Source organism: Passer montanus, unplaced genomic scaffold (assembly GCF_014805655.1).
Source record: "Passer montanus isolate IOZ18808 unplaced genomic scaffold, ASM1480565v1 scaffold66, whole genome shotgun sequence".
Classification (NCBI taxonomy): Eukaryota; Metazoa; Chordata; class Aves; order Passeriformes; family Passeridae; genus Passer; species Passer montanus.
The window spans coordinates 2,527,046-2,554,285 of record NW_024371704.1 but is presented as its reverse complement, the minus strand read 5'-3'; the positions used below and the strand labels follow the sequence as shown (position 1 = coordinate 2,554,285).

The window sequence follows — 27,240 nt, the reverse complement described above, 5'->3', positions numbered from 1 at the left end:
AACAAGAAGGGTGGGACTTTATGGGCTGGAGTTCTAATTGGACAATTAGCTCCAATATGCAAATGGACCAAAACTTATAAAAGTGTGAGATCTCATGACCAAGCCATATTTTGCTTCCATCTTGGATGCCATGACTGTGGCTCTGGTACTTCCATGGTGTGGCCTTTGAAGGCACTTCAACAAATATCCTCTTTATTCCTCTTAACTCCATCTAGCCTCTGTTCCAGCTCCTTAAGGCATCACAGTGAATGCCTCATTTGCCTTAGACACATACAGGCTTGCAGCTTTTCTGGAAGCTGATGAATCTCTTCCTAGGGAACGGATACAGAGCTGCTGGTTTGTAAGCACAGCAGCAGAAAAGGCTTCACTGTTGGAATCCTCCAGACAAGACTACTTGCTTTGTACCCAAATGAGAATAAATTTTTATTGAGTATTAAAGTTATGCATGAGACTAAAAAGGACTGCTCAAAGTCCTTTGCCATCTGCTTTGAGGAAGCAGTCAACATCCAAGGAAGACTGAGTAAATTCTGCAGCAGGGATAAAGAAATAATCTACACAGAAACTTTGCTCTGGATGTAAAGCAGGGTTTCCAGCCTGATGCTAAATAGGTTAAATAGGCCATTGTTGCACAGTGGTAAGCATTGGCAAGTTCTGTACCAGTCCTAAAGCCAGTTGATTTCAGAAGCATTATTACAACTGGGACATAAAACCTAAGCATAAATCTGCACAGCCTCTGTGTGGGGCAGATGATGCACGTACAAGCTCAGATCTTCCACTTTTTAAGGGAAGAGTGTCCAACCAGCAGATTAATGAACTGTGTGATATTTATCATTCTTCATCTTCATATTGTCAAGGTTTGCTCAAGCCCTGTGGGCATTTAAAGAATCACAGGATGGGTGAAATAATTTTAGAAAGGCAGAAGGATGGTCATTGTTGTGGGGTGGTTCTTTGCAGTGAGGTGAGGCTGGCTGTGGTGGACAGAGCTGAGTGCTGTTGATTGCTCTTCTCCCCTGCAGCTGGCAAAGAGCTCTTTGGTCTAGATACCCTTCAGAAGAGCTTGTGGATTAAGCTGCTGGAAGAGATGTTCCTTGGCATGCCCAGCGAGTTCCCGTGGGGGGACGAGATCATGCTGTTCCTGAACGTGTTCAACGGCGCGCTGATCCTGCACCCCGAGGACAGTGCCCTGCTCAGGCAGTACGCCGCCACCGTCATCAACACGGCCGTGCACTTCAACCACCTCTTCTCCCTCAGCGGCTACCAGTGGGTGCTGCCCAGCATGCTGCAGGTGAGCCACGCCCAGGGGCAATCCCAGGGGATGCTGCCGCGTCCTGCTGCAGGTCAGACCTTGGCAGGAAACTCTTCCCGTGAGAAGAACTTCCCGTGAGTCCTTCCCTTGAGACCCCGGCAGAGGTTGCTCAAAGAAGCTGGGGCTGCCCCATTGTAGGAATGTGCTTCTTGTTAACAGTGTGGCAAAACTGTCTTTTGTCTCTTAAAAAGGAAAGAAAAGTTTCTCTCATCGATTAAAAGTGAAAAGCCACCTCATAGGACCTTAGAGACCTCATAGGACCTTCACTTCAGACTTAAGGACAGCTAATTGGACAAAAGCCAAAAAATCCCGCCTAGGCAATTTACTAGAAAAGAAGTAAACAAAGAAACTAACTGCTTTTGTGAGGTGTTTTACCAGGAGCAAAGACCTCTTGCACCTAGATCGGTTTTTCTGTTTGTTATTTTGCCTTTTACTAAACCTCTTTGTTTCCAACACGGCAACAGAAACCATCCTGCTGGTTTTTATGCCTCCAGAGGTAGCTGAGCTATTATAGATCTCCAAGAGCTTCTGAGACCTAGCTCAAAGAAGCTCATATAACACCCCATCCCTGTGAGTGTTCAAGGTCAGCTTGAACAGGGCTTGGAGCAGCCTGGGACAGTGGAAGGTGTCCCTGCCCACACCACAGGGTGGAACTGGATGGGCTTTAAAGTCCCTTACAACCATCCTATGATTCCATGATGGAATTGACAACATGGAAGCTTCTATCTGCTGAGTCCTCATGAGAGCTTTTAGGTGCCCCAAGAAGGCAACAGTGGGATGGCCCAAATTAGCTTTCTATTTCCTACTTGAGTAAATTACTAAATTTTCTGTTCTGCATTGTATTAAGTAAATAAATGTCTGTTTTTCCTTTCTCCGTACTTCCACACAGAAATGTGGAATTTCTGGGCAATTTTTGGACCTTGGGCATCTCTCCATGGTTTTTGCTTCAGGGATGACTGAAGTTTGGGAAACAGTTGAAATATCTGGATTTACTACTTGCTAATTGAGTCTAAATTATATTCACTTTTTAAGTATGAAAGCAACTCAAAACATTTATGAAAAATTGCATGTTTTTTCTTGTGAGTGATGACAAATATTGGAAGTGCCAGAAGTGGAATTTCTCTTCACTTCAAGATGAACAAGTAGGCCTCTTTTCCTGTTGATTTTTGAAAAAAAAAATCAGCTACTGAAAATAAAATATAAAAAATAGTTCTTTTACAGATAGGATTATTTCTGTAGGGTTCAAAGGCAATATCTAAGTAGAGATTTAGTATTATAATGCAAATACAGAAAAGAAGAATCCCTATACACTTTCATTTTCACATAGTTAACAGAGAACAATAATTAGACCCAGTGATTACTTTAGCTATCTAAACATGCTCTGTAGTAGCTGGAAAGGCTGATGTCCTGCCTTACATGATTAGATAAGTATGAATTTGATCCAGTTAAGCAGTGCATGGGTTTGTTAATGAGAAACAAGACATTTTGAAATAAAATAGCCTAAAAAACATAATTTGAAGTGCTCAACCATTCAGTCCTGCAAAAGATTCTTCCCTCATTTTCACTTCATATTGAGAGTAATTTGTTTGTAATTCTCCTATCCTCACCCTCAGTTATTGTCAACTACTGAATTATTAAAGTATCACTCCTGGGAGATAAAAAAAGCAATTCTAAAAGAAAATGCAAGTGTTTCTGAGCTTGTTTGGTTTTACAGACTTTAATTTCTCTGTGCCAGGCATCCAAGATGAGTTTGTTTGTTTGTGCTCAATTCTTTTACCACTTCTGGGCTTGATCCAGCTGCTAATTGAAATGGATATACAGTTAATTATTTCCTTTTCTAAGGCAATGAGATAATGCTGGTAATTGATGGGCCTCATCCCCATGCTGGAGGGTTCTGGTTGTATGAAAGCCATGCTAATTTCCTCAGCCTACCAGGGCACTGACAAGTCTCTGCAGAGGTCTCACACAGAGAAGTTGTTCCTGGGAATTCATAATATTTGCATAACTGAGAAAAAAATCCCACAAATTTGCAACACATTCTCTGCATGGTTCAATGGCCAGCCCTGAAGGAAATGCCACTCTAAAAAACTTAAAATATTTTAAAAGTGGGTGGCACTGTCACTGTGTTGGAGGACAGAGTAGGAGTACAAATTATCATGACAAACTAGAGATGCAGTCTGACAAAAAAGAAAAAACCCAAACTTAGGTTAGACTACTTTTGAATCATCAGCCACAGAATATGGGAAGGAAATTAACTGATTCAGTGGCACATCTGCAGGACAGAATGTTGGAATTATAGATCTGAAGCCAGACATGAATCAACAGCATCCTTCTGCTGAAGAATAGAAGACAAAAATAACCCAAATGCCAGTCTGGGGTGACTACACAGATTTATATAGTGTGAAGAAATTGAATAATTCTGCTTTCATCATCAGCAGTCCTCGCTGGAAGTACTGGCTCTATCTAGCTCAGAGAAAGCATCAGGTAACAAAGAGACTGCAGGAAAACAGGATGTTCATGTAGAAAACATGTCTCGTGAGAAAGGACTGGAAGATTTGATTAACTGAAAAATAGGAAGATTCAGAAAGAAAGCACTAACTGGTTTCTAACAAGTGAAGTGCTTCTAGGAAGGAGGGGGAAGGAATCAACCTCAATATGTAGGACAAAAAATATTGGACTAATAATGAGAGGAATGTTCAAACATGAAAAGCAAACTTTTTCCAAAAGATATCTTGTCCAGCAGAGAACTGCCCCACCTCTGACAGATGGGAAAGAGAATGCACAGCCCCAGGCACATCTTGTACCCTAAGACACCGTTAAATGCATTGCAGGGAGGGCTGCTCCAGTCCCCATCTTTAGCAGTGTGTTAGACAAACCTATCAGGAATGCCAGTGCTGTAATGGATTGAATCTGGGCTCAGGAGGTGAGGAGCTGGAGCAGAGCCTCCATGTCCTTTTCCTTGTGCCCAGGTGTACTCTGACTACGAGAGCAACCCGCAGCTGCGCCAGGCCATCGAGTTCGCGTGCCGCCAGTTCTACGTCCTGCACCGCAAGCCCTTCATCCTGCAGCTCTTTGCCAGCGTGGCCCCTCTCCTGGAGTTCCCTGTGAGTCAGAGCCATCCTCCTGTCCCGGGGGGAAGCCTGTGGGTGCAGCCATCCCCCATCAGAGGTCACAGGAAGAGAGCACTGGGTGCTGCACAGAACCGGGTCCAGATTTATTTCTGCACGCTTCTGTGCGTCACTTGATGAAGCAGGTTGCTGAGATGGCACCTGCTGGTGTCCAGACCAGTAAATGTGGTCTCACTTTAAATTTCTGTGTATAAGTATATTATAAAAGGACTTACATGGCTATTGAAAGAGTTATGATGGCTTTTAACTCTAAATGCAAATCCATTCTTAGAAACCAGCAATAGGGCTTAAAGGCTTAATACCAAATTTTAGTACATGTGAAGTCTAAGACTAGATTAGTCATGTTTTGAAGGATTCATTAATGATGTTCTAATGTTAATGGGGTCTTATTTTGAAGTGAGGCACTGTCAGCACACCTATCTTTGTCCTGCACAGGGCAGCAAAGATCTGTGTGCTGTTTTCAGATCCTGCAAGGCTTATTGGTTGAAAGAAATGAGCTCTTGAACTCCATGTGGACCCTTTGTCAAAAATAAAGGCTCTCCACACCTCCAGCTAAAGATTCCTGGGATGACATGAATGTCTCTTGTTGGAACAGGATGCTACAAACAATGGAACCAGCAAAGGAGTGTCAGCTCAGTGCCTCTTTGACTTGCTGCAGTCTTTGGAGGGAGATACTCCAGACATTTTGGATATCTTAGAGCTGGTGAAAGCAGAAAAGCCTCTCAAGTCGTTAGGTAATAGTTAAGCACCCTTTATTCACTAATTCTGGTTTATTGTTTATTGATTCAACAGACATTTGATGCAGCATGATTTCTTCTTTAGGAGTGTCCTATCTGTCTCCTGTGCCTCATGGGGCTTTGAAGACTGGCTTTATCACCATCACCCTTTTGATATTTTCTGCAGGAGGGGAATTATGAATTAATTTTATTGCAAAGCTACTTTTTCTGCTTTAAGCCTTCTGGTCTGAGACTAGCCTCTGGCATTTTAAATTTTAACATGTGTGAGTGAAGAATGAAGATGCCTGATAAACTGTATTTTGCTGACAGAATCAGTGTCATCCTCTGCTCTGCTCCACATGGACAGGAAACAAAAGCATCCTCTCCTCTGGGCAGACTGTGACTAGTGGATGATGATGGATACAATTCAGACACCCAGCAGTGCTGAGCTCCTGGGGAGGCTGTTGATTTATCATCAAGCAGAATATATATGGCTGTATGGTGTATCCAGGACACTCTGTCTCTTGATAGTTATGCATGCAGTGCTGCATTTAAGAATTTGGCTGCTTTGTGATTTTTGCTGATTTTTATAAGGATGTTCAGCTTGCTTTCCAAATTTGCTCTTCTCTTAAATAGTAGTTATCTTGATGCACTGTGAAGCCTGTCTGGCCTTACAGTTAAAGCTTTGTAATAAAGTGGGATTTTATGATATAGAAAGTTTTAATATAAAGTGGTACAGAAACAGAAGATATTTCTTCCTTTTTATGGATTGTACCACACATTTGTATAAAATCTTGGAGGTTTCTGTGGAGAGGTGTTAAAAACTTCTCTGAAAATTCTCAAGCATGAGTTGATGATGAGACTGTAAATAAGTATGTTGTGTATCTGGTATCTTCCACATGAAGATCAGAATTATGATTTACATGTTTTAGGACCTTAGCTTTGACTTGGGCTCCTGCATAACAAGGTCACCTCTGAAAACAGGACTATAGTTCTATTAAAAATATTATTCTTGCACAAACATTATTCTTTCTGGTTTCTTAATGCCCGGAGTTAATTAAGCCCAAAGTGATATTTGTAGTATGTGACTTGAAGCTGTTAAAACCTTTCTGTGAAATCACTAGCAAAACAGAGTCTCTTCTGTGCTGGCACCCAAGTGGCTATGAGTATAGAAGGGGCTTGATTTTTGAGATATAAAACTGCCTTCTGCCATCAGTGGTGCATCAGCATCACTTTTTGTGTGGTTGGAACATCTAACAAAAAGCACAGGGAGCATAAAAATTATCATGAATTTGACATGTGTCCTTGCCATATATGAGCTTAAGGCTTAGCTTTTGATGGGTGATGTTTGAAACAGGACTCTGTAGGCATTTTGCTCAGCAGCAGGTGATCTGCTCAGAGCTGTTTCACCTACTGAGTTCCTGGGCAGTGGGGTTCAAGTAGGAGTGCAGCATATGTTTCTTTAAAGAGACTCATTTTTATCTGTTCAAAAGCCTGTTGGGCATTGTTAACATGAAAAGCAAGCAAGAAGAGAGGGGGAAAAGGAAATGTGTTAGCTCCTTTCATACTTAATATGACTGTGTGATAGTCTTCTCATATTGCTTTACTCCCTCAGACTTCTGCTATGGGAATGAGGATCTGACCTTCTCCATCAGTGAAGCCATCAAGCTGTGTGTGACAGTGGTGGCTTATGCTCCTGAGTCTTTCAGAAGGTGAAAATCTGCTGTCTTGATTTGTGCACACTCAGAAAAGGCATAAAAGCTGCATTTGGTATGTGAAAGCAAGGCTGGCAGATGGAGGCAGAGGATAAAGAATTGCAAGCGTGGGGCTTCTCTGAGGCCAAGCCTGTGCCTGTTACTCCTTCCTGGGGGTAACACCAGCTCCAAAGTACCTCTGTTAGTTTGCAAGAGGGAATCAGGGAAGAAAAGAGTCTTTGGAAGGGAAAATGCTTGTTAGCAAATGGATGACATATTTGGAAGATACCTGAAAATTCAGGGGGTAGTGGCATCATCATCATCATTATTATTATTATTATTGTTGTTGTTGTTGTTGCTGCTGCTGTTGTTGCTGCTGTTGTTGTTGTTTCATGCATCATCTAGTTTCCCCCTGAAATTCCTCATCCAATTGATTCTTTGGCTCAAGACTTCTAGTGAGAAGCAATGAATTCATTGCCTAGTTACAGATCCAGGGTCTTCAGATAGAAACCTAAGCCTCTTACCTAATGTGAGTTCAGGAATGACAAGCTAAAACAGACCAAGTATTGTTATTTTCTCAGCCTCCAGATGCTGATGGTCTTGGAAGCCCTGGTTCCCTGTTACTTGCAGAAGCTGAAGAGACAGACCTCTCAGGTGGACACTGGCACAGCAGCTCGTGAGGAGATTGCTTCCATGGGTGCCCTTGCCACCTCTCTGCAGGCCCTCCTGTACAGTGTGGAAGTTCTCACCAGGTAACACACCTGGGCCAAGGGGCTGAGCCTGCATTTGGCTGTCTGTGCAGGGACAGGGAATGCACAGGAGGCCACAACACGCAGCTTAGCTTGATTTTTTCAGACTTGGTAAAATTCGTGCAAGTTCTCAGAGCAAAGGAGAATTTCTGTGTGCTTGTTAGATTTAATGTGTAGTGTTTTATGTGTAGTGTGCTGTTCACCTTCTCTCTGCCAGGCCTATGACAGCCCCACAGATGAGCCGATGTGACCAAGGCCACAAAGGGACCACAACAGCAAACCACACCATGTCAGCAGGTGTGAACACCAGGTAAGGCTTTTCTTTTTTCATTTTCTGAAACAGTTTTGTTCGTTTTGTTGGGGGTTTTTTTAGTAAGGTAATATCTCATTGCTCGGAGTGCTTGGCCTCAGACAGCTTGAGGGAATGCTCTGGGTACTGTGCTGTGGGAGAAAACAGCCACATCCAAAGAGCACATTCCCCAGGACTGCATTTCTGATGATAACCAAAGTACCCAAGACTAGGATTTCTAGTTTAAACCATAGAAGACCAGAGTATCAAGATGGAGGACACACATCCTAAATGTTTCATTCCCCTCTCTGCCCTCTAGAAGTGTATTGCTGAAGCTCACTCATTCTTTGCTTTTCTTCCTGCTGAGTCCAGTGTCAAAGTGACCAGTGGGGAGAGCATGCTTGGCCAGCAGAAGGGTCAGATCCTCCTGGCCTTGTTCTAAGGGGCTGAACCCCTGTACAAACTCAAATTTCCTATCAGTTGAGGCTCTCAGACACTGACACCCCCTCTAAAATTTTCTTTTGCTCACCTCAAAAGGTGAGGTTTCTTTGTCACCTCAAAAGTTTTCTTTTGCTCCCTTTCCCATTTCCTTGTACATTCCCTGTGGTCTCTTTCCTCCACATTGGTCTGGGGTTTTTTGCAGTTATAGATAGCACAGGAAGGGTAACTGACAGCTTGAGAGAAGTCAAAAGAATGCCTGGAAATATTATTATCCTTCTTAAAAAAACCCCAACAAAACACTAAAGAACTTTCTCACAGAAGAAGGGAACAAAGAAGGACATGGCACCAGTGAATTGTAATTCTGCTCCTTGGCCATAGTGGCCATTCCAGTTAGGCTGCTGCAAATTAGACAAGGCCACTGGCAATTTACTTGATTATAGAGGAAGGGCTTAATCCACCCACAAGCATTTGGGATTGTGAAGTTTTTCTTTGCAGCAGGCATCCCTGCTTTCTCCTGGCCACACTATGCATTGGTGTACTAAAAATCTGAATGTTTGTGCTGATCTGTAAGGGGAATTGTAGCCTAGCAAAAGCTCAGGTAGCTGTTTTTCTGGAGTTTTCCAAGTTATTACCCATCTTTTTTTTTTCTTTTTTTTTTTTTTTAATTCAAGGGATTTAGAAATCAATTTCTGCATGGGTCAAAGGGCTATTATGTCAGTTAATGTGTACACATGATGGTTGGTAACTCCTGGTGCTGTTTTTCTGGAGTTTTCAAGTTATTACTCACTTTTTTTTTTTTTTAAATTCAAGGGATTTCGAAATCAATTTCTGTATGGATCATCAATGGGATATTATGTCAGTTCATAATGGTTTGTAACTCCTGCATGAGTCTGTTATGCTTTAAAATCTATTCAGTCATGGTTAAAACATGGCTGTGACTTTCAGTCCCTGATGTGAGAAGCAGATAAACTCCAGACACGACAAAGCAGCAGATAAACCAGACATGCTGAAGTCTGCAGTGGACATATGCCATTTACTTCATTTTTCAAGATTGCTCAGTCTGAGGAGAATAAGGTGTAATGGAAAGTAGTACTTTATTACCTGTCTGCTGATTTTGGAGAGCAGTTAATATGTATCTGCTGACAGACAGTGTAGACATTCCCACTGCAGTGCAGTGTGACTCAGGCATCTTGACTTAACATTTCCAGATTTTTCTCATTATCACACATTCAGCCTCTGATCCAAAATATTTTTGCACTGCTCTGGGTTTCCTGCACTTGTTTCTTCTGTTATGTTATCATTGCTACAGACATCTGCAAGCGACAGTAGGAGTCTCACAATGTTAGAATGATGACTTTTTGAGCCTTGGACATGGTAATCAAGTGGTGCAGGGTCTGTTAATGCTTTCTCAAAAAGAAGTAACAAGAGAAAATTACAATAAAACAACAACAACAAAAAAACCCCACTCTGAGGTATTCTTTTTACTAGGTGAGCTTTGGTTTTGTGAAAGAGATTGAGCAGTGGGGTGAAAATCAGTGAGAGAAATCACTTGAAAGGCAGCTATGGTTTTTAAGCCTGATTTTTTTCCTTTCAGAATAAGTCAAGTAACTCTAGGAATACGTTTGTTTGATGGAAGTTGGGAGATAAAGGCCATTCAGTGTGGTCAGTAACTATGTGTAGGCATCGTTCCAGTGACACAAGACACCATCCTGACCATGGTGCATAAACTCCTGGGCTAGAACAGTGCCACTTTCTTCTAGAAAGGGAAGTTTAGGCACTACTAAGTTGCTGTTTGCAACCTCACTGTTTCTGTTTTCCCAGGTACCCAGAACAGGGAGCCAAGCTGCACTTTATCAGGTACAGTAAAGTTTTATTCCAGTCTCCCCTGATGTGTGATAAAACGTTCCCACACACGGTTGCTGTGACAGGCAGCCTTTTGTCAGGGGACATATCAAAAGATAGTTGATACAGAAAATATTCACATTTTTAGCAAGACTTGGAAGATTATAACTTCCCTTTTTTTGTTTCTCAATTGCAGATGCAACTACCTTTCTTTCAATTGCAGAGGAAAGCATCTGTTGCAAAAAGAAGATGAAGAGGTTGTTGTAACCTATCCCTGATGCTCCACAGCATATATAACACCCTCTATTGTGTCTTTGTATCCTCAGGGAGAACCTTCACTTAATGGAGGAGGGCCAGGGTCTTCCCCGAGAGGAGCTGGATGAAAGAATTGCCAGAGAGGAGTTCAGGAGGCCACGGGAGTCGCTGCTGAATATCTGCACAGAGTTTTACAAGCACTGTGGTCCGAGGCTGAAGATTTTGCAGAACCTGGCTGGTGAGCCCCGGGTGACTTCTCTGGAGCTGCTGGATGTGAAGTCCCACATGAGGTATTCCACAGGCATTCTGCTTTTACTTGTTCAGCTCAGGGGGATTCCTTTCTTCCAGCTCTTTCTTTTTCATAATAACAGATGGAATCACTTTTTGGTTGTGTGGTTGCATGTTTTTGTCTGAAACATGCAGAGGCTGTTTTGGATGTTCCTTAGATTGTACTGATGCTGCTTATGTATAAAGAAGGTTTTTTAAGCTTTCCTCTGGTCTCATTCTGACCCCATCTGAAACAGCTCCCTCTGATGTCTCAGGACAAGATAAGTCTGTCTCTTCAGGGCAAGGGCTGGGGAAGCTGCCCACCTGGTTGAATACAACATTTATCCTCTCCTGTGTGCATCAGAGCCAGCAGCTCACAAGCAAGGAAGGCAGAACCACTTTCTAAGAGCCTGAAATACAGGGAAAGATGGGACAGAGGGAATTTACAGGCCCAGCACCTCGGCATGTGATGCAGCAGATGCACAAGTCTTTTCCTGCAGTGCTGCACTGAGTCCAGCTCAGAGGTGGGATGCTCACTGCCAATGGTTTCACATGGTGCTGGCCTGGAAGGAGTTGGGGGTAGGGCTTCCTAGCATTTTGGGCCTGATTCTCTGAGTTTGCTGTTCATGGTAAACACAAAAAAACCCCATAAATTGCTACTGAGAAGCAATAACTGGGACAAGAAGGAATAGATCTGATTATTTTGGTCAGTTTTTCATTTACACTAGCAGCTGGCAAATACTGCTCTCTTTTCAAGAGAGGAGGTCTCTCATGGTCAGAGGTTACAGCAGTGAAGCTGACATTCATTTACAGCAGATAATGAGTTGTGCTCTTATTCTTTTAAGTCTCCTGGAAAGTGCTAGAAATAGCTGCTTTGTCAGGGTTGTGACCTAAAATCCTTAATCATAGTTATCTCCAAATAAAAGCAATTATCTCGATCATTACATAAATTCATAAGTATCAGTGACATGTCTGACAGGATTTAACCCCTGTAGGACAAACACGGTTCTACATGGAGAGCAGATTGATCAGAATGTGATGTGACAGTCATGGTCTTGGGAGGCTGACAGGTGCCATTTCAGAGGCTACAGAAAACAGGATAATACGCTAGTCAGACAGGATTCATCTCACCCAGTTTTAGCCATTTGAAAGTCAAATGTTTGGACTGCAAAAGTCATGAAGATCTTTTTGCACCCAATGGAAAGGAAGATGCGCATCCAACTGTTTATCCCAGTATTTCAGGAAGATAAAAATTTCCCAGGTTGCTTGTTTCTGCTAGGAAGGAGCTAACAGATTAATTGAGATTGATGTTTCAAATGGATCTTGCACTTTATAATGCATAAGTAAGTTTTTATATATCGTTGCATAGAACTGATATTGTATTGCTGGCAAGAAGCTTATTTATATGATAATTTAAATTTCACAGCATTTAAGAAAACAGGCCTACTTCATAGTAGGCCAAAGCAGTTTAAAAAAAAGGAATAATAAAGAAATACTGGATATTTTCTACAACCAATTTTCTACAAATTTTGGTTAATCTGAGGAACTTGTTGCCCTTGATATCACTAGGCAGATTATAAAGAGAATAGAAATATGTTCCATTAGTTGGATGCATTTCGGAAAAAGCCCCCACAATATGGATAGGATTGTACTGTAACCATGTTTTATTTCTTATCTTTGCTTACCACAAATATCCAAGTATTTCAGTAGATTTTCGTCAAACTGCAAGTGTAAGTCAAATGTTGCCATGATATTTCACAGTCAATACAAAAAAATGCCATTGGCAAGGCCATCTGTGATAGTGGAAAAAAGCAACAGCAACACAATCTGTAGAGGTGTTAGGAGAAACAAATAAAAACTGCAGGGAGCAATCCTACAAAGGACATGTTGTGTAAACCTATGGACACTTTATTTTTAAAACTTAACACCTGAAAATCACAGAGTGATATATCTTAAAGTGATAATGCTAAAAACAAGCACAGAACAAAACCAAATCCTCCATTAACTGACAAACAGGTGATGTCAGGTCTGTATTTCACAGGCATTTGCAATGTTGTAGTCTTACTGCCAGCACAGGTATTCTAGTTTTAGATACCCAAATCTGTGATTCCTGATGTTCCCTTGGCGCATTTAATGTCAGTGTAAAGGTAATATTTAGACCACTAAATATAAACAGTGATTCCAGCAAGACAGTCTTAAGACACCAGAACTGTGGTATCAGATCTAAGAGTTTAAATAGCAGCACATTTGACTTTTGCACCATTTTCTTTTTACTAGGCTCCTGAATATTTATGTGCTAGTTCATTGGCATGTGTGTAGAGATGCTGGAGTCCTGGATGCTGAGAATTTTAGACTTTCTGTGCTGACAGGCACTGACCCCCAAGAGAACACTGCATTTGACCTGAGGACGTGGAAAAGGCTTCCAAAATTGAATGATAGAACTGGGATTGTGGATGTGGAGTTTGAATAGAAGTGTGAAATATCACAGGGTGGAAAATGTAGAGTTTTACATTTTAGAATGTAGTAATATGTATAAAGCAAGATGGAGGTTTTAGGATGGAGGCTGGTCCTTCTTACTCACCTTCTTCACCTTCTTCTTTCTAGGTTTGGGTGGTATTGGGTAATTGGATAAAAAAGTCTGCATTGTGGGGCACAGGTCGTTGGTTATTGGGTTGAAAGTAAAAATAATTCAGGTGTCATTTCTTAATTGGACAGCTTATCTTTAAAAGGCCTTGTAGAGAAAGAGATGTGGCTCCATTTTTACTTTGTTAGAGAGAAGTACTGTAGGACTCACGGTTTGTGAGACTGTAACAGAGATAAGCACTAATAAACACCTGAGTCCCAACGAGAAATACCATCTCACGATGGCAGAAAAGAAGCAAAAGAGTGGCCACAGAAGTGCAGGTTGTATTTACTTTCCTCCCGATGCCCCCAGGCTGGCGGAAATCGCGCACTCCCTGCTGAAGCTGGCTCCTTACGACACGCAGACCATGGAGAGCCGCGGGCTCCGGCGCTACATCATGGAGATGCTGCCCATCACCGACTGGACAGCCGAGGCGGTGAGACCTGCCCTGATCCTCATCCTAAAGAGATTGGACCGTATGTTCAATAAAATTCACAAGATGCCTACTCTGAGGTGAGCGGGTACTCCGGAAACCCTCTGGGGTCCCTTTCTGATGTTGCAAGCCTTGAAGTGTGGGTACGTCATCTGCTGTCATGTTGCAGTGAGCCTTTACAACATACCAGAAAATTGCAGGTGTTTTTATCTCTGTAAGTGTGCTTTTGTTGATGTTTTTGTTGTGTCTTCTGATAGCAGCATGGTTATTAAGAGCTAAAGAGAGAACTTCCAGAAAAGTCAATTTTCTTTCTCGAAAAGAAGTCTCCAGATTTTTTTCCCATCTCTGCTGTAAGTTTTTTAATGGGAAGTTAGACTGTAGTAAGAGTATTTCTAGCCTGGCAACACTGTTATGTCCTCTGTAAAGACAAAAATAGTCAGGAGCTATGCGGTGGATTGTGATTGCTCCCTAGCAGAAGGCAAAGAACTGCATCAGCTGCTTCAGGTCCATGCCTAGTGGAAGCCTGGTAGATCACACAGTGGCATTATGGTACGTACAGGCTTTGGCAACTTCAAGAAATATGGACTGTGGAGCATCCCTGGTTGGAGACAGTGGTACAAATCCGGTCTGTGTGGTATAAAATCACTCACAACTGTGAATTTCCCAGTGATCTGAGTAAAAACAGGCTTTGGTCTTGGTCACCTTCATGGGCATATGTCCTCAACTGCTTGAATGGCACTTCATTGGCAGTCTCAGCTGAGAAGCCAAATCATGTTAGAGAACATCAGAATTATGTCCCAATGGGAATCAAACATGGAACAATAATAGGGAGGTGATATCTTCTTTCTGGCATCACTATCATTTTCTTTGGCTAACCTGCTTCAGAAAACTCCACCCTTCTAGGGAATTCAGAGGCAGAAATGTTGGTGCTTCTCTGTCCTGTTGGTTTGATTCTTTGCCATGTCTTGCCTGTTTCTCATTCATTCCTTCTTTCCCTGCTCATACTTTCTTCTGCCTCAAAGGCAGGTAGGGGTTTCTGTTCCTGAAGATCTTTCTTCTTTATGTAAGCTGAATGGATGTCCATAAATGAAAATTCCTTTCATATTCTCTCTCTCTATGCCTGTACCTATGCTTGGCTTAAAGTACTCTTTTGTCCACAAAAGGACAGCAAAGCCACTGGACCAAATGCAGCAGCTGGATTTGAGCATCACGGAGTCAGGCAGTCTCTTTGGGATGGGTCTGGGTGCAGGAGCCCAGGGTACCCTTGTGGTACTCAGGATCAGAATCTTACACACTGCCTTCTGTGGGCATCCCACTCCAAACCCAGTGTCTGCTGGAGCCAGTGGGTGTGTAACAACAAGAACAAGCCACTGGTCTGGGGACTTAGTGACAGTGGATGCACAAGGGTGAGATTGATGTTGGTCTGGAGAAGAGCTTGCGTAGCGAACACTTGATTCCCCATGTGGCCCTGAGAGGTCACCTGAAGAGCTTGACTGGGGTGTTGTTTAAGGCGTGAGCTAGCAAGCTGTGCCAGCCTTTTGTCTTTCTGTCCCAGTAAATGCAGTCAGCTGCTCGGTTATGAACTGCAATGACTGCAGTCAGGTCCTGAGATGAAGGGTGTGAACCACTTTGATGTTACCTGTGCTCTGTCTGCTTACCATTAGGAAGGGAAATCCTTTCAGCAGCTAGCATAATCCCTAAGTTTTGTTTTGGTGAAGAAAGCAAAGTGTCAGGGAAGAAAGGACCCTGGAATGAAGGGCTTTGGTGCTGCAGGAGGTGGAGATGAAGGCTGGGCCAGGTTACGTTTAGGGCAGTGTGTGTGGGAGTGACAGCCAGCGGAGCTGCAGAGGGCACTCAGGCCCATGGGTTTGTTCATGCCAGCGGGGACATCCACGAGCCACACGAGGTGGACAGCGTGGTCTCGGCACAGCAGACCTTTCCTCCCCACACAGGCCGCTGTGAGGCCTCCCTCCTCAGCAGCAGGGAAGCCTCAGCTGCAGCATGGCCGCTGCTGTGAGGGGCTGGTGCCAGCAGCCCCAGGGCTCCGTCTCTTGTCTCTGCGCTGTGCTCCGTGCCCTCCCGGGCCGCGCTGCCTGTCCTGCACTCCGTGCTGCTCCCGGACGTGCATCGTGGCTGTGTGACACGTCTCCTCTGTGTGTCACTGTGTGTCGGTCGCCGTGTCTGGGCATCTGGTGGGGGGCAGGAGCCCTTGGCTAACGGCACCTACTGTTGTATTGCAGGCGCCAGGTTGAGTGGGAGCCTGCCAGCAGTTTGATTGAAGGGGTTTGTTTGACACTTCAGAGGCAGCCTATCATATCCTTCCTGCCTCACCTTAGGTCTCTGATCAATGTCTGTGTCAATCTGGTGAGTAGCCAAGCGGCAACCCCATGAACCTTTGCTAAACCTTCCCCCTGCTGTTGCTTTCTCTGGACTGAAGATGAGAGTTTATTCCCATTGCTGTCATTTTACCCGTCCCCTTTACCCCTCTCAAGGGGACTCTGCAGGTGACACTAGAGACAGGAAGGTTCATTTTTGAAGTGGTGCATGGGGGGATACAGTGACCGACAGCAGCGGTCAAGCCGTTTCTTTTCCATCACTTCCCACGCACCACTTTGAAGATCCACCTTTGCCAGACTGAGCTGAGAGCTGAGGGCTGCAAGTTGGAGAGTGGGGTGGTGGAGACTGCACACACCTGGTAGAGATGGGGAGAGGGTGGCACTGGGGATACCTACCGTCCCCAGTGGGGAGGGCGCTGGCCGCTCCGTCAGAGGCCAGCGGGTGCTGCAGAGCTAGAAGGGTCTACAAGGTGAATTGCCTCCACTGTTTGTAATGTCCCTGGCTTGATCTTGTACAGGTTTGCACTGTACAATGTTCAGATCCCTCTCTCGGTGAAGTTTGTGCTCCTAAGAGTGTTGCAACAGACAAGTGATGTGGACAGGGTTTGCCACAGTGTTTCTGCAGCTGTTACACTGGGATATCCATGTAACTCCAGCCACCTGGGCAAACAAGCATGCTTTCATTCCATGTGCAAAATAAATTATAAATTCTGCACTAGAATTTTACTGTTATTGGGTTTTATAACATTTTCTCCTTAGAGCATAAATGTTATAACCATGTGTTGCAGCTTACCCAAAACATTTCAGGATTCACCAGTGCTCTGAGGGCTTTTAAAAACGATGATCTTTAGCTAAAATGCAATGTCAGGTTTTGCCAGGTTCCTGTCCTTCAAGTCAATTCAGCACTCATTGCTGCAAGGGCAGGGAAGCTCCAACCTGTCAGAGTCCACAAGACTTGTTCCTCATCCAAGCAGAGGTAGCAGCTGCCTGGCACTAAAGCAAACCTGGGCCCTCAGATTACTTAAGAGTTGTTACATGGGGAGTTTGCTAAACAGCTAGCTCGAGCAGGAGTTTGGAATGGCCTTGCAGTTTGTCAAGCAGGCATGGCAGATTGGATCACCCCAGAGAGCTCTCCAAGGGGCCCACAATAATTAGCCAGTGCTCTAAAAATAGCAGAAAGCTCTGCAGTGCTGAAGTGCAGTCATTGTGCTTATGTTCTGCTGGCTGGGAGCACCAGGGAGAGCTACCAGGAGCACATTCTTACTGCTACAAGTATTTTACCTTATTGCACTGGGAGCACTGACTGCATGGTGTATCATGTGTAGATCACAAAGCCCAAAAATCAATCACCCATTAAGGTGGGGAAATATCTCAATGATAATGATAATCCATAGTGATGTAAAGAAGGAGCTCTGACTCTTTCCCTTCTAAATTTTCCTTTGGTTCTCTGGCAAAAAACTGGTTACTGCCTTTTTCCCCAGGCTGAATTTGGGAAAGAAGCATGCTTTCATCTCCCATAAGCTTAGGTGTGGCCAGGTACCTTCTCCCTGTTCCTGTCATCTAGCTGTGTCTGGTCATGGTGAGAAACAGGCATATGCAGGCCTGTGATTTAATTCCTCCTGAGGGACACATCCCAAACAGTACAAATTACTCTTCCCTAGAAGTGCTGTCTCCCTGTGGTAATTATTCAGGGAGCTCCAGACAACCCGGTCACATGCAAGTGACTCTGCTTCAGACATCTGGGGTCAGTCATCTGAGAGGAATCATGCTTAGAGTTCCCCAAAACAGGCTGTGTTTGAGAGGAATCTGAACATTGTACAAAACCTGGCTTGGGTCAGACTTAGGACATTATTTTTCAAGCAAGGGAAGGGAAAATATGTCCACTTCCAATGCAGACTTTTTGCTTTGATGACAGATTTTTATTTGTTACAGTTGTCAAATGACATATCCTCCAACTCTAGCTGTTCCACCAGTCCAGTGCTGGTCATTCAGGGCTGGTACTGGGTACATTTATAAATGTACCGGGTTCCCTGTGCACTCCTCCCATCCATGCTGGTTTCCCTCTTTCCCCCTCCCTTTCCCTGCTGGAACACCGTCTCCTCACCGGCCCCAGCTCCTGCAAGGACCACTGGGGGGGCTGGTTCTACTAGATCCACCCCAACTCAGTGCTCAATGAAAGGCACCTCCATTTCACTGACGTTGGAGGATATGGCATGGATGAAACTGTAAGTAGCCAGCTGTGGTGATGTGCTCTGTTTGTATTGCAGGTGATGGGAGTGGTAGGACCCTCCAGTGTGGCTGACGGATTACCCCTTCTTCATCTCAGCCCTTATCTCTCGCCACCTCTGCCCTTCAGCACAGCTGTTGTCCGGCTTGTAGCATTGCAGATACAGGTGTGTCTGCCCTGGCCCACGGCCAGGCCTTTAGAGCTTCTGGTTGAGACACCAACTCATCAGTGCTCTGTTTGCTTTCTGCAAAAGCTGGGCAAAAACTGTGGAATGTGCATCAAAAATTAACGAGAAGCCGCATGTAAATTCTCCCTTCTTTCTGAAGGCTTGAACTGAGCTCAGAATTCATCTGCTGGGGCCAAGTCCACAGCAAGCATCCATCAGCTTAACACTGCCATTGAAGTCCAGGGAGTTTGGCTGATGGATGCTGTGTAAGGCTCTGACAAGCAGGTCAGGATTCTCTGCAGGATCTAAGGAGTTAGAGTAAGACTTCCACTGCAGGAGGATGGGCCCTGGCTTGGGTCACATCCATGCAACCCTTCCTGTCTTCCTGTGGGACCATGTGTGTAACTGAGAGTGGAGTTTGTGCTCTTCTGCTCTTACCTGAGCTGGTCACACCGTGTGCCAGCACAAAAAGCAGGGCAACTTGGCTTTTCAGCTGCTGACCCAATGGTGTCCTTGTTGCCAGAATGAAAAAAAAAAATAAATAAAAAGTTCCAGGCTTTTTGGAGAATTTCACCACTATTCCTTTCTCATAGCAGCACTGTAACTTTTTAGAGTCTTTATGCCTCAGTGTCCCTTCCCTTCCCCACTGGCATGAAATGAGTCTGAATGGTGACCAAAGAAGTGACAAATTTCCTTATTTCCAACTTGCATTTTAAAATATGCATTGGTACATCCGGTTGAATACTTAGGCAGGTATTTCTGAGCAGCAGGCTGGCTTGGGAAGGAAGGCTTACAGGGACCAACACACAAACATGTCTCTCAGAGCATGAGGTACAAAAGGATTTTTTAGTACAAACTGACACAGAAAGAGAACAGATTTCTTCCAGCTCTGAGGTAACAGTTCTTTCATCAAAATAAATGAAAGCAAAAGGCTATTTTCACCTGCTGTGAAATATTATCTACTAAAAAAACAAAATAGATACCAAATTAATATTTTTTTAAATGCTTTAAAAAGAGCATTTATGCTCTTTTTAAATTATGGGGAACATTTATGCTCTCTTCCCTGTTCACTTGTTTGTGGGCTTAAATGTAATAAAAACTGGACATGTCAGGAAAAACCTAAGTCATAATTCCCAACACTTCCAGCAGAATACAAAACAGAAGTACTTCACACCCATCAGAAAACATCTCCTGGAGTTTCTCAGCCCAGGTCTGCAAGCTTGAGGAGTTGCAAGGTTCAGTTCATTTCACAGCTAAGTCTGTAGCAACTGGGATGTTGTAAATGAGCAAAGATTCCAGTGACAGCCACCTGGATTACCTCCTCTGAAAGAAGGTGAAAGACCTTTCAATTTAAGCTTGACTGTGTGTCAAGAAGTAAACATGCATTTTGTTTGTTTTTCAGGAGTTCATTCTCTGCCTTAGGGAGGATGACAGGGCAGCACAAAGTGAGGAAGAACAAAAATATGTTTTGGGAATAGCCTCCATGTTTGGACAGAAGAATATTTAGATAATGTAATTTGTGCAGTTTCCTCTGTTCCTTTTTTTATTCTCTGTGTCAGATCCTGGTACCACTCACAGCAGTGCAGAGGTCAGGACTAGCACTCAGCTGACTCCTGTGGGATACATCTGATTTTGTTAATGATAACTAGGAATTAGGAGTGAGGCTTCTTACGTTTGGCTGTGACATGAGCAGGTGATCCCTGTGCTACTCTGTGAATTCCCTTTACTCCTGACTGAGTGGTCTCAGGGCACCTCATTCAATCAGGTTATCAAGGCTGGAGTGGTGCTGTGTGAACAGGGATCATCATTCCCTGCAGTGACTTGTGTGTGTGATCTGCTGATGAAATTGTTTAATCCTTTCTTATTATTACTGCACAGGCTTTGAAAGAAGATTTTCCCCTAAGCCATGTCGTCTCCCCATTCACCAATCAGGAAAGAAGGGAAGGAATGCTTTTAAACCTACTGATTCCATTTGTGCTCACAGTAGGATCTGGAAGCAAAGGTCTGACTAATTTAACAAAAAGAATTTTTGTCCCCCTTTTCTGACAACTGATGTTTGCACTTTCCCTGCTCTCTGTATTTTATTTTTTATCTTTTAATTTGGTTTTCTGTTACTAGCAGTATGTCAGCTAAATGCCCTTTGGGTCTGAGACTGAAAAGAGCCCCATTGGGATTAGTTATTATTTCTTTTCTTTATTTCAGCTGTGCCTTGGTTCTTGAGTCAGGTCTTACACAGATGTGCTCCTGCTTTTGAAACTGGAGTGCAGGGCAAGACAAATCTGTTGTAGCAGGAGTCACAGAGGGGAGCAAAGGTCACAGAAATTGTGTGGACCACAGTTTGCCCAATCCATGCCCCTTGTGGTGCACAAGTCCTGCTCTTTGCTTTCTGCTATAGAGGGTCTTCACTGGTAAATCCCTAAATGAAAGCAAAGAGCAGAAGGAGAGGAGAATGCCAGAAGGAAATGAGACCACTGAATGGGACATTCCTTTGTGCTGTGCAGCTCTGTGTTTGTGCGCGTTTGTGTTGGTGCTAAAATAAACTTTGCCTTTGCTTGCAGGAGGAGAAGCAGCATAACAAGGTGTGGGGGACGGAGTTTTGGCTTAGGGGACATTTGAGATGCACCCCATTTTGGAGCTGAACAGGGTCTGGATCTTTTGAGTGTCTGTGATGGGATGTAGCCTGATCTTTCTCTCTCTTTCCCCTCCCAATGCATCTCAGACAGCCCCTGGCTGGAGCAGCCCGAGGTCCTGCTGCTGCTCCAGACTGTTATCAATATCCTCCTGCCACCTCGCATCATCAGCACTTCCCGCAGCAAGAATTTCATGCTGGAGAGCTCCCCAGCACACTGCTCCACCCCAGGGGACGCGGGGAAGGACCTGCGCCGGGAGGGGCTGGCGGAATCCACCAGCCAGGCTGCCTACCTGGGTGAGTCACGGCTTCTGCTCCACTTCACGTGGAGTGCTCAAGGCTGCAGAGAGCACCGAAGAAAACCATCTCAGGCAGGAGCTAACTGAGCTCTTTAGAGCTGCTTGAGGCCAGAGCACGAAGCCAGGAGTGTCTCTGGAGTACACGGTGAGCGGTGTCTGCGCTGCAGCTGAAGGAGGAGCAGCACAGGTAGAAGTCACTCAGTTTTCATACTGCCAGACTACAGCAGAAGCCACAAAGGCCAGTCAGGCTGCCCATCAGCCCCCAGCATCACAGCCCCACTGGCTGTCTAGGGTGAGAAGTGATGGAGCCTGTCTGGCTGTTGGCCCCTCACATGGTCCTTACTGACTGCTGTGCCCTCTGCTTGCTCTAGGGTGGGGCAAGGTAGTGCTGTATTGTCTCACATCTGACCCACAGGTGAAAGGACAGAAAAAAATAATTAAATTGCAGATGCAGCATCACTGAGGGCAGTCAGGCCTATGCAGGGATAGTTTAGTCCCAAAGCAGCCCTTCAGAAACAGCTTTTCTGTTTCTGATTTTGTGAGGGCATTCATCTGAAGATTTATTCTTGGGTCTTTGTTAACCCATATCTGGGAATGGAGTTAATCTGGTGAAAAATTGGCAGTTCACTGCTGATTTAGCCCCCCACACAAACAAACCATGATACAGATGTGTAATGGCTGAGAGGTCTTGGCCATCCCATTAAGAAAAAAGGAGTACTCAACTTCCCCCAACAATTCCCAGGCCTTGCTGTTTTTACCAGACCAGGGGAGCATGGAAAGTGGGAGATTGCTTGTTTCTCCTGTGAGTCAAGTGTTAATCACTGCCCACTTTAATGCAGGGCATTGTTTTGAACTTGATTGCTGTTCATCCCCATTTGTAATGCCGTGCTCTTGCTCTAGTGAATTACTGCCCTTGGTTCACTGGACCATATTTGTATTTAAATTGCAGTGTGGCCATGACTCATGCAGCTGCCCTGCTAGAAAGGTTCTTGTCATCATAAATCATCTGCAGATTATTGTGCTCACTGGGTGACACTTTGTGTGGATATGCTTGGTCAAGATTTTTGAGGTTGTCTGATCAGCCAGGGCTGGATTCCTCCTCTGAGCTGCTTTCAAAAGATCTGATTCTAAGACAAAATAACTCTGCAGGGAAGGGAGAGGCAACACCAGAGCAAGAAAATACAGAGGAAGTTAGGTATGAAGTAGAAAAATTTCTCTTGAAATGGGACTGCCAGTCCTGATCCTGAGGCCATTACTACTAACAGGCTGTTTGCTCCTTCCCTGCCATGTCTGGAGAGTGATGGAGAAGCCAGTTGTGACCCTGAGGTGTGTGGGTGTGCACGTGCAGGCAAAGCGTGCCTGTGTGGGTCTGTGCTCACTGTGCCCGCCTGTCCTGCCCCCGGTGCTCGTGAGGGACCCTGGTGCCATCTCTGACTGCCCTTTGCTGGTGTGTGTTCCCCTGTAGCCCTGAAGGTGATCCTTGTTTGCTTTGAACGCCAGCTGGACAGCCAGTGGTACTGGCTGAGCCTGCAAGTGAAGGAGATGGCCCTGCGGAAGGTGGGAGGGCTGGCCCTCTGGGATTTCCTGGACTTCATCGTGCGCACACGGATCCCTATCTTTGTGCTCCTTCGGCCCTTCATCCAGTGCAAGGTAACAGTTGCTTTGGCTCCTGATGTGCCACTCCCTGAAGGCAAGCTAGTCCTTAATCCCCAACTGAGAACACAGGAACAGCACTTCTGGAAGAGCTACATGTAGTGAGTGAGTGACCTTTCAGAAGTTAGTAGGCCTAAGAGCCCTTTGAAGTGAAATCACAGAGCTTTTTCCTAGCCAAAACTACAGAGTATGCCAGTCATCCAGGAGCTCTGATCCATGGAGTACACCTAGTCTTAGTTCTTCTGGAGGGGGAAGTGCATGCAGACTTAATTCTACAATGAAGACATTCAGAGAACTTGGAAGGAGTGTGGATGTGCTGAACCTGGGAGGGTGTTGGCAGAAATCTTCTAGTAATCTCTCTTCTGCACAGAGCTGGGCAATACAGCTAACAGCCAGGAAGGACCACTCCTTATCCATCTCTTGCATGAAGGTTCTGACAGGACTTTTGTGGATGAGCAGGCAGCTGCTAGGCTAAGGCACCTGGAGTTTAAGTTAATCACAGCTCCTTGCCAATTATCGGGTAGACTAGCACATGGTACTTTATTTAGCCTAGCTTGTCTCTTGGATGGACTAAATCCTCATGGAGGAAGAAAGTGTCTCATGGTAGGATTGTGAGCTTAGCATAAGGGAGCCCTCCATGTACCCTGTGTCACAGAGGTTTTGATCTCTGTTCAGTCAAACATAAGATTTCCTCTGAAAGACAGGTGGAAACCTCACCTCTGATGGAATCAAAACCTCTTGCCTACCAAGCCTAGTCTGGAGACTCGTCCCAATTCCCTGGGCACCGTCTCCCTGCAGTGCTAACTCGTGCCAATTTTGCAGCTGCTGGCGCAGCCGGCGGAGAACCACGAGGAGCTGACAGCCCGGCAGCACATCTCGGACCAGCTGGAGAGGCGCTTCATCCCGCGCCCGCTCTGCAAGAGCTCCCTCATCGCCGAGTTCAACAACGAGCTCAAGATCCTCAAGGAGGCCGTGCACAGCGGGTCTGGTAAGGGACAGCTCAGGACCATCACTCCGGGCTGGAACAGCTGCTTGCCCCTGCAGGAACTTGTGAGGCAGACCTGGCCTCTGCCTAAAATGGGAGTGGGGCAATCCACACACACCCTGCCAGCCTGGCCCCGGAGCTTATGCTCAGCCTTGCCACTGAACAGCCAACAGAAGTCCAGGTTAGTTGTGAAATGCACCTATTTTTACACCAAGTCTGAGTTCCTACTCCAGTCTCAGCTGGCTTGTGCAGCCCCAGTGCAGTGAGCCCCTCCACACCTCCACACCTCCAAAACTCCTTTGGAGAAAGCTCTGGCTGTTCAGCAGTAGCAGATCTTCCTCCTCCTTCCTCCTAGTCTCTGATTTTTCTCTACTGTGACATCCAGATCAGCATCCCTGAGCTGATGGGGCACTTCAGAACTCTCTCCTGCACAAGGGGAGACTTTTCTCCAGTGACAGCCACCCCTGCTGCCACGAGATGGCAGCCGCTGCTCATACATGGCAAGTGGTTTATGTGTTTAGTTCTTAGGAAAACAAATTCAAAAGGAAATGCTTCAGTCTTTTTTCCTTGGCAATAATTTGCCTTGTTTCTAAATGTTGAAGCTGATCTATAAAATACCAGTTGTGAAAATCAGGCTGCATAAGTAAAAGAGATTTTGGAAAGGTGAGGTGAGCAAGGCAGCTGCTAGTGTTTTATCACCTCTGCCACCCCTGTCACAGTATCACAGGATCATTGAGGTTGGAAAAGACCTCTGAGACCATCAAGTCCTTTGTCTGACCGCCACCTTGTCAGCTAGACTATGGTACCAAGTCCAGTCATTTCCTGAACACCTCCAGGGGTGCTGACTCCACCACCGCCCTGGGCAGCCCATTCTGATGCTTAGCAACCCTTTCCATGAAGAAATGCCTCTTGTCCAGCCTGAGCCTCCCCTGGTGCAGCCTGCAGAACATTTCCTCTTGTCCTGTGGCTCCACCCTCCTGTCAGGAATGTGTAGAGAGTGAGAAGATCCCCCTGCCCCATTAGTCGAAGCCTAACGAGGTGCCCGATATGACAGGAACGCTTGGCTTGCAGTTGATCTCCAATGCCACCAGTGACTTGGGCTTGGTTTTCCCTTTCTTGTGCAGCTTACCAAGGGAAGACATCTGTCAGCACAGTGGGCACCTCCACGTCTGCCTACCGCCTGAGCCTGGCCACCATGTCGCGCTCCAACACGGGCACGGGCACAGTGTGGGAGCAGGAGAGCGAGCCTTCGCAGCAGGCCTCGCAGGACACGCTGAGCCGCACCGACGAGGAGGATGAAGAAAGTACGTGGCCACATACGAAGTCCCGAACGCTGAAGATGTTTTCTTGGTGCCCAGAGGCCCTCTGGGAGGGGAGCACGGTTGCCCTCGTGTCCCAGTGTGAATAAAAGGCCCACAGGAGCATGAGGTGGTACATGGTGTTAAAGCTGGGTTGTAAAATACCTCTTCGTTGCCTTCTGAGCTGTGGCAGGGCACAGGGGAGGGCACACGGAGGTTTTTGGTGCAGTCATCTTTCACTGACAAGGCCATTGGGCAGCCAGGCTCTCTTTGGCCATCGTGACAATGGGCAGAGGCTGTGGCTCTGTAGTTGGGATCCTGTTCCTGCAGGATCCCCAAGAGCATCCAACAGAAGGAGTGAGAATGGGGGCCTCAAAAGAAAGGTCCATGCAGTTACAGAGGAATTGCCTTTAGGGAAAGAGCAGTTAGCCTGAAAATTTGCAGGTTCAGCCCAACTTTATTTCAGCTGGAATCACCACTCAACTTTGTACAGTCTACCTAGAGCTGTACTGCTTATACGTGGTTTAGATATTTACTCACTGTGGCAAAATGTGGTTTCAGCCTCAGACTAATTCTGAGCCACTGTGTGGAACGGTAAGTGCCATCTTCCTGTCTGAACTGTGGCATTATTTCCTCAGCCCTGCCTTGGATAAACACTGCTGTATAAAAATATTTCAGTACATCAGAACTGAAAAAAAAAGTCAAAAAGAGGAGAGAAAATTACACAAACCCACCCCTTTGTTTTTGTTACTTGTAATTAACAAGTTGCTGTGGCAAAAACCACAATAAAGTAATTTCTTTCTGGATACTTATAAAATTTGAAACAACACTGAAGGTTTCAAGCAGCCCTGATTGCAATCCAGGTGTCTGCATAGTTCTCTTGCAGTATGATGTATTTGAGTCAATTTATCCAAATTTTTGGTGATGTTTTAAAATGCATGTCCTGAAGGGTGTTGAAAGGGTGTCAGTTCTGCATTTTGCTGTCAGATATTTTGGCTTTTTTGTCACAGTGTTTTGCTAGGTCATAGCAGCAGTTTATTTCACAGCAGGAAAATGTCCAGTTATAACCTTTATGCTGGCAACACTGTATATTAACAAACACTTTATTAATCACAGGAATTAATCCCTAGTGGAAGCTGAATTCTGCAAACATGTTTTCCTGGGAGCCATTTAAAGAATACATAAACCCTGCCCCATGTGTGTCAGGTTCCGCATCCTGCAGAGCTTTGAGTATGTCTTTCTGCACAGTGGCTGTAAAATCTAACAGAATATTCCAATTTGCAGGCTTGGGCTCTTGGTAAGTGAATGCTGGGTACTCCTTTGGCATCCTGTTATCTCCTGACAACTGTCGAGATGCAGGTGGGGTTTGGGTGGTTGTTTCCTCTCCTTTCCTGTTTTTTCTCTCTTTCTAGATGACTCCTTGAGCATGCCCAGTGTGGTAAGTGAACAGGAAACATACCTTATGGGTGCCATTGCGAGGAGGCGGTTCTCCAGCCATCTCTCCAGCATGTCTGCACCTCAGGCTGAGGTGGGCATGTTACCCAGCCAAAGGTAAAAACATGGGCTTTTCACCTTCCCCATTTTAATAGCAAGAGCAGAAATGGCCCAGGTACATCAGAGAGGTGGGATGGTGGGATTGGTGCCAGCACAGTGATGCTAAATTTATTCATCCTGGAATAGTGTTGGACCAAGGGTGCAGGGTTGGGAATAATGATTTTCCAGGTGATCTGTGTTGCGTAGGGTCCATAAGAACAAGCTGTCATTCCCAACAACCTTCCTCTTAAACAGTTTCAGAAACACTCTACATTATTATTTTTTCTGCTGCCACTGAACTGCAAAAGGAAAAGTGGTTTTGGGCTGTTAATTGAACGAGGGAGCCATACCCAGTTTGTGTAGGGGAATGG

The 27,240-nt window shown here is 45.1% G+C and overlaps 1 protein-coding gene across 18 annotated transcripts in view; it reads left to right on the top strand.

The window, feature by feature from the left end:
* Positions 1-27,240, top strand: part of UNC80 (unc-80 homolog, NALCN channel complex subunit) — a 131,877-nt gene that overhangs the window by 90,019 nt on the left and 14,618 nt on the right. For 17 of the 18 annotated variants that reach the window (XM_039728781.1, XM_039728780.1, XM_039728770.1 and 14 more), the window contains 17 exons: positions 1,017-1,285; positions 4,276-4,410; positions 5,030-5,168; positions 6,766-6,862; positions 7,426-7,596; positions 7,811-7,903; positions 10,145-10,180; positions 10,492-10,710; positions 13,623-13,823; positions 15,984-16,107; positions 18,347-18,472; positions 20,351-20,474; positions 21,192-21,398; positions 22,866-23,050; positions 23,876-24,041; positions 25,163-25,342; positions 26,749-26,887. In XM_039728781.1, the coding sequence (XP_039584715.1) occupies positions 1,017-1,285; positions 4,276-4,410; positions 5,030-5,168; positions 6,766-6,862; positions 7,426-7,596; positions 7,811-7,903; positions 10,145-10,180; positions 10,492-10,710; positions 13,623-13,823; positions 15,984-16,107; positions 18,347-18,472; positions 20,351-20,474; positions 21,192-21,398; positions 22,866-23,050; positions 23,876-24,041; positions 25,163-25,342; positions 26,749-26,887 (2,611 nt within the window). Of the gene's footprint in view, positions 1-1,016; positions 1,286-4,275; positions 4,411-5,029; positions 5,169-6,765; positions 6,863-7,425; positions 7,597-7,810; positions 7,904-10,144; positions 10,181-10,491; positions 10,711-13,622; positions 13,824-15,983; positions 16,108-18,346; positions 18,473-20,350; positions 20,475-21,191; positions 21,399-22,865; positions 23,051-23,875; positions 24,042-25,162; positions 25,343-26,748; positions 26,888-27,240 lie in introns of those variants that run through there. The other variant, XM_039728783.1, reaches the window with a different exon arrangement.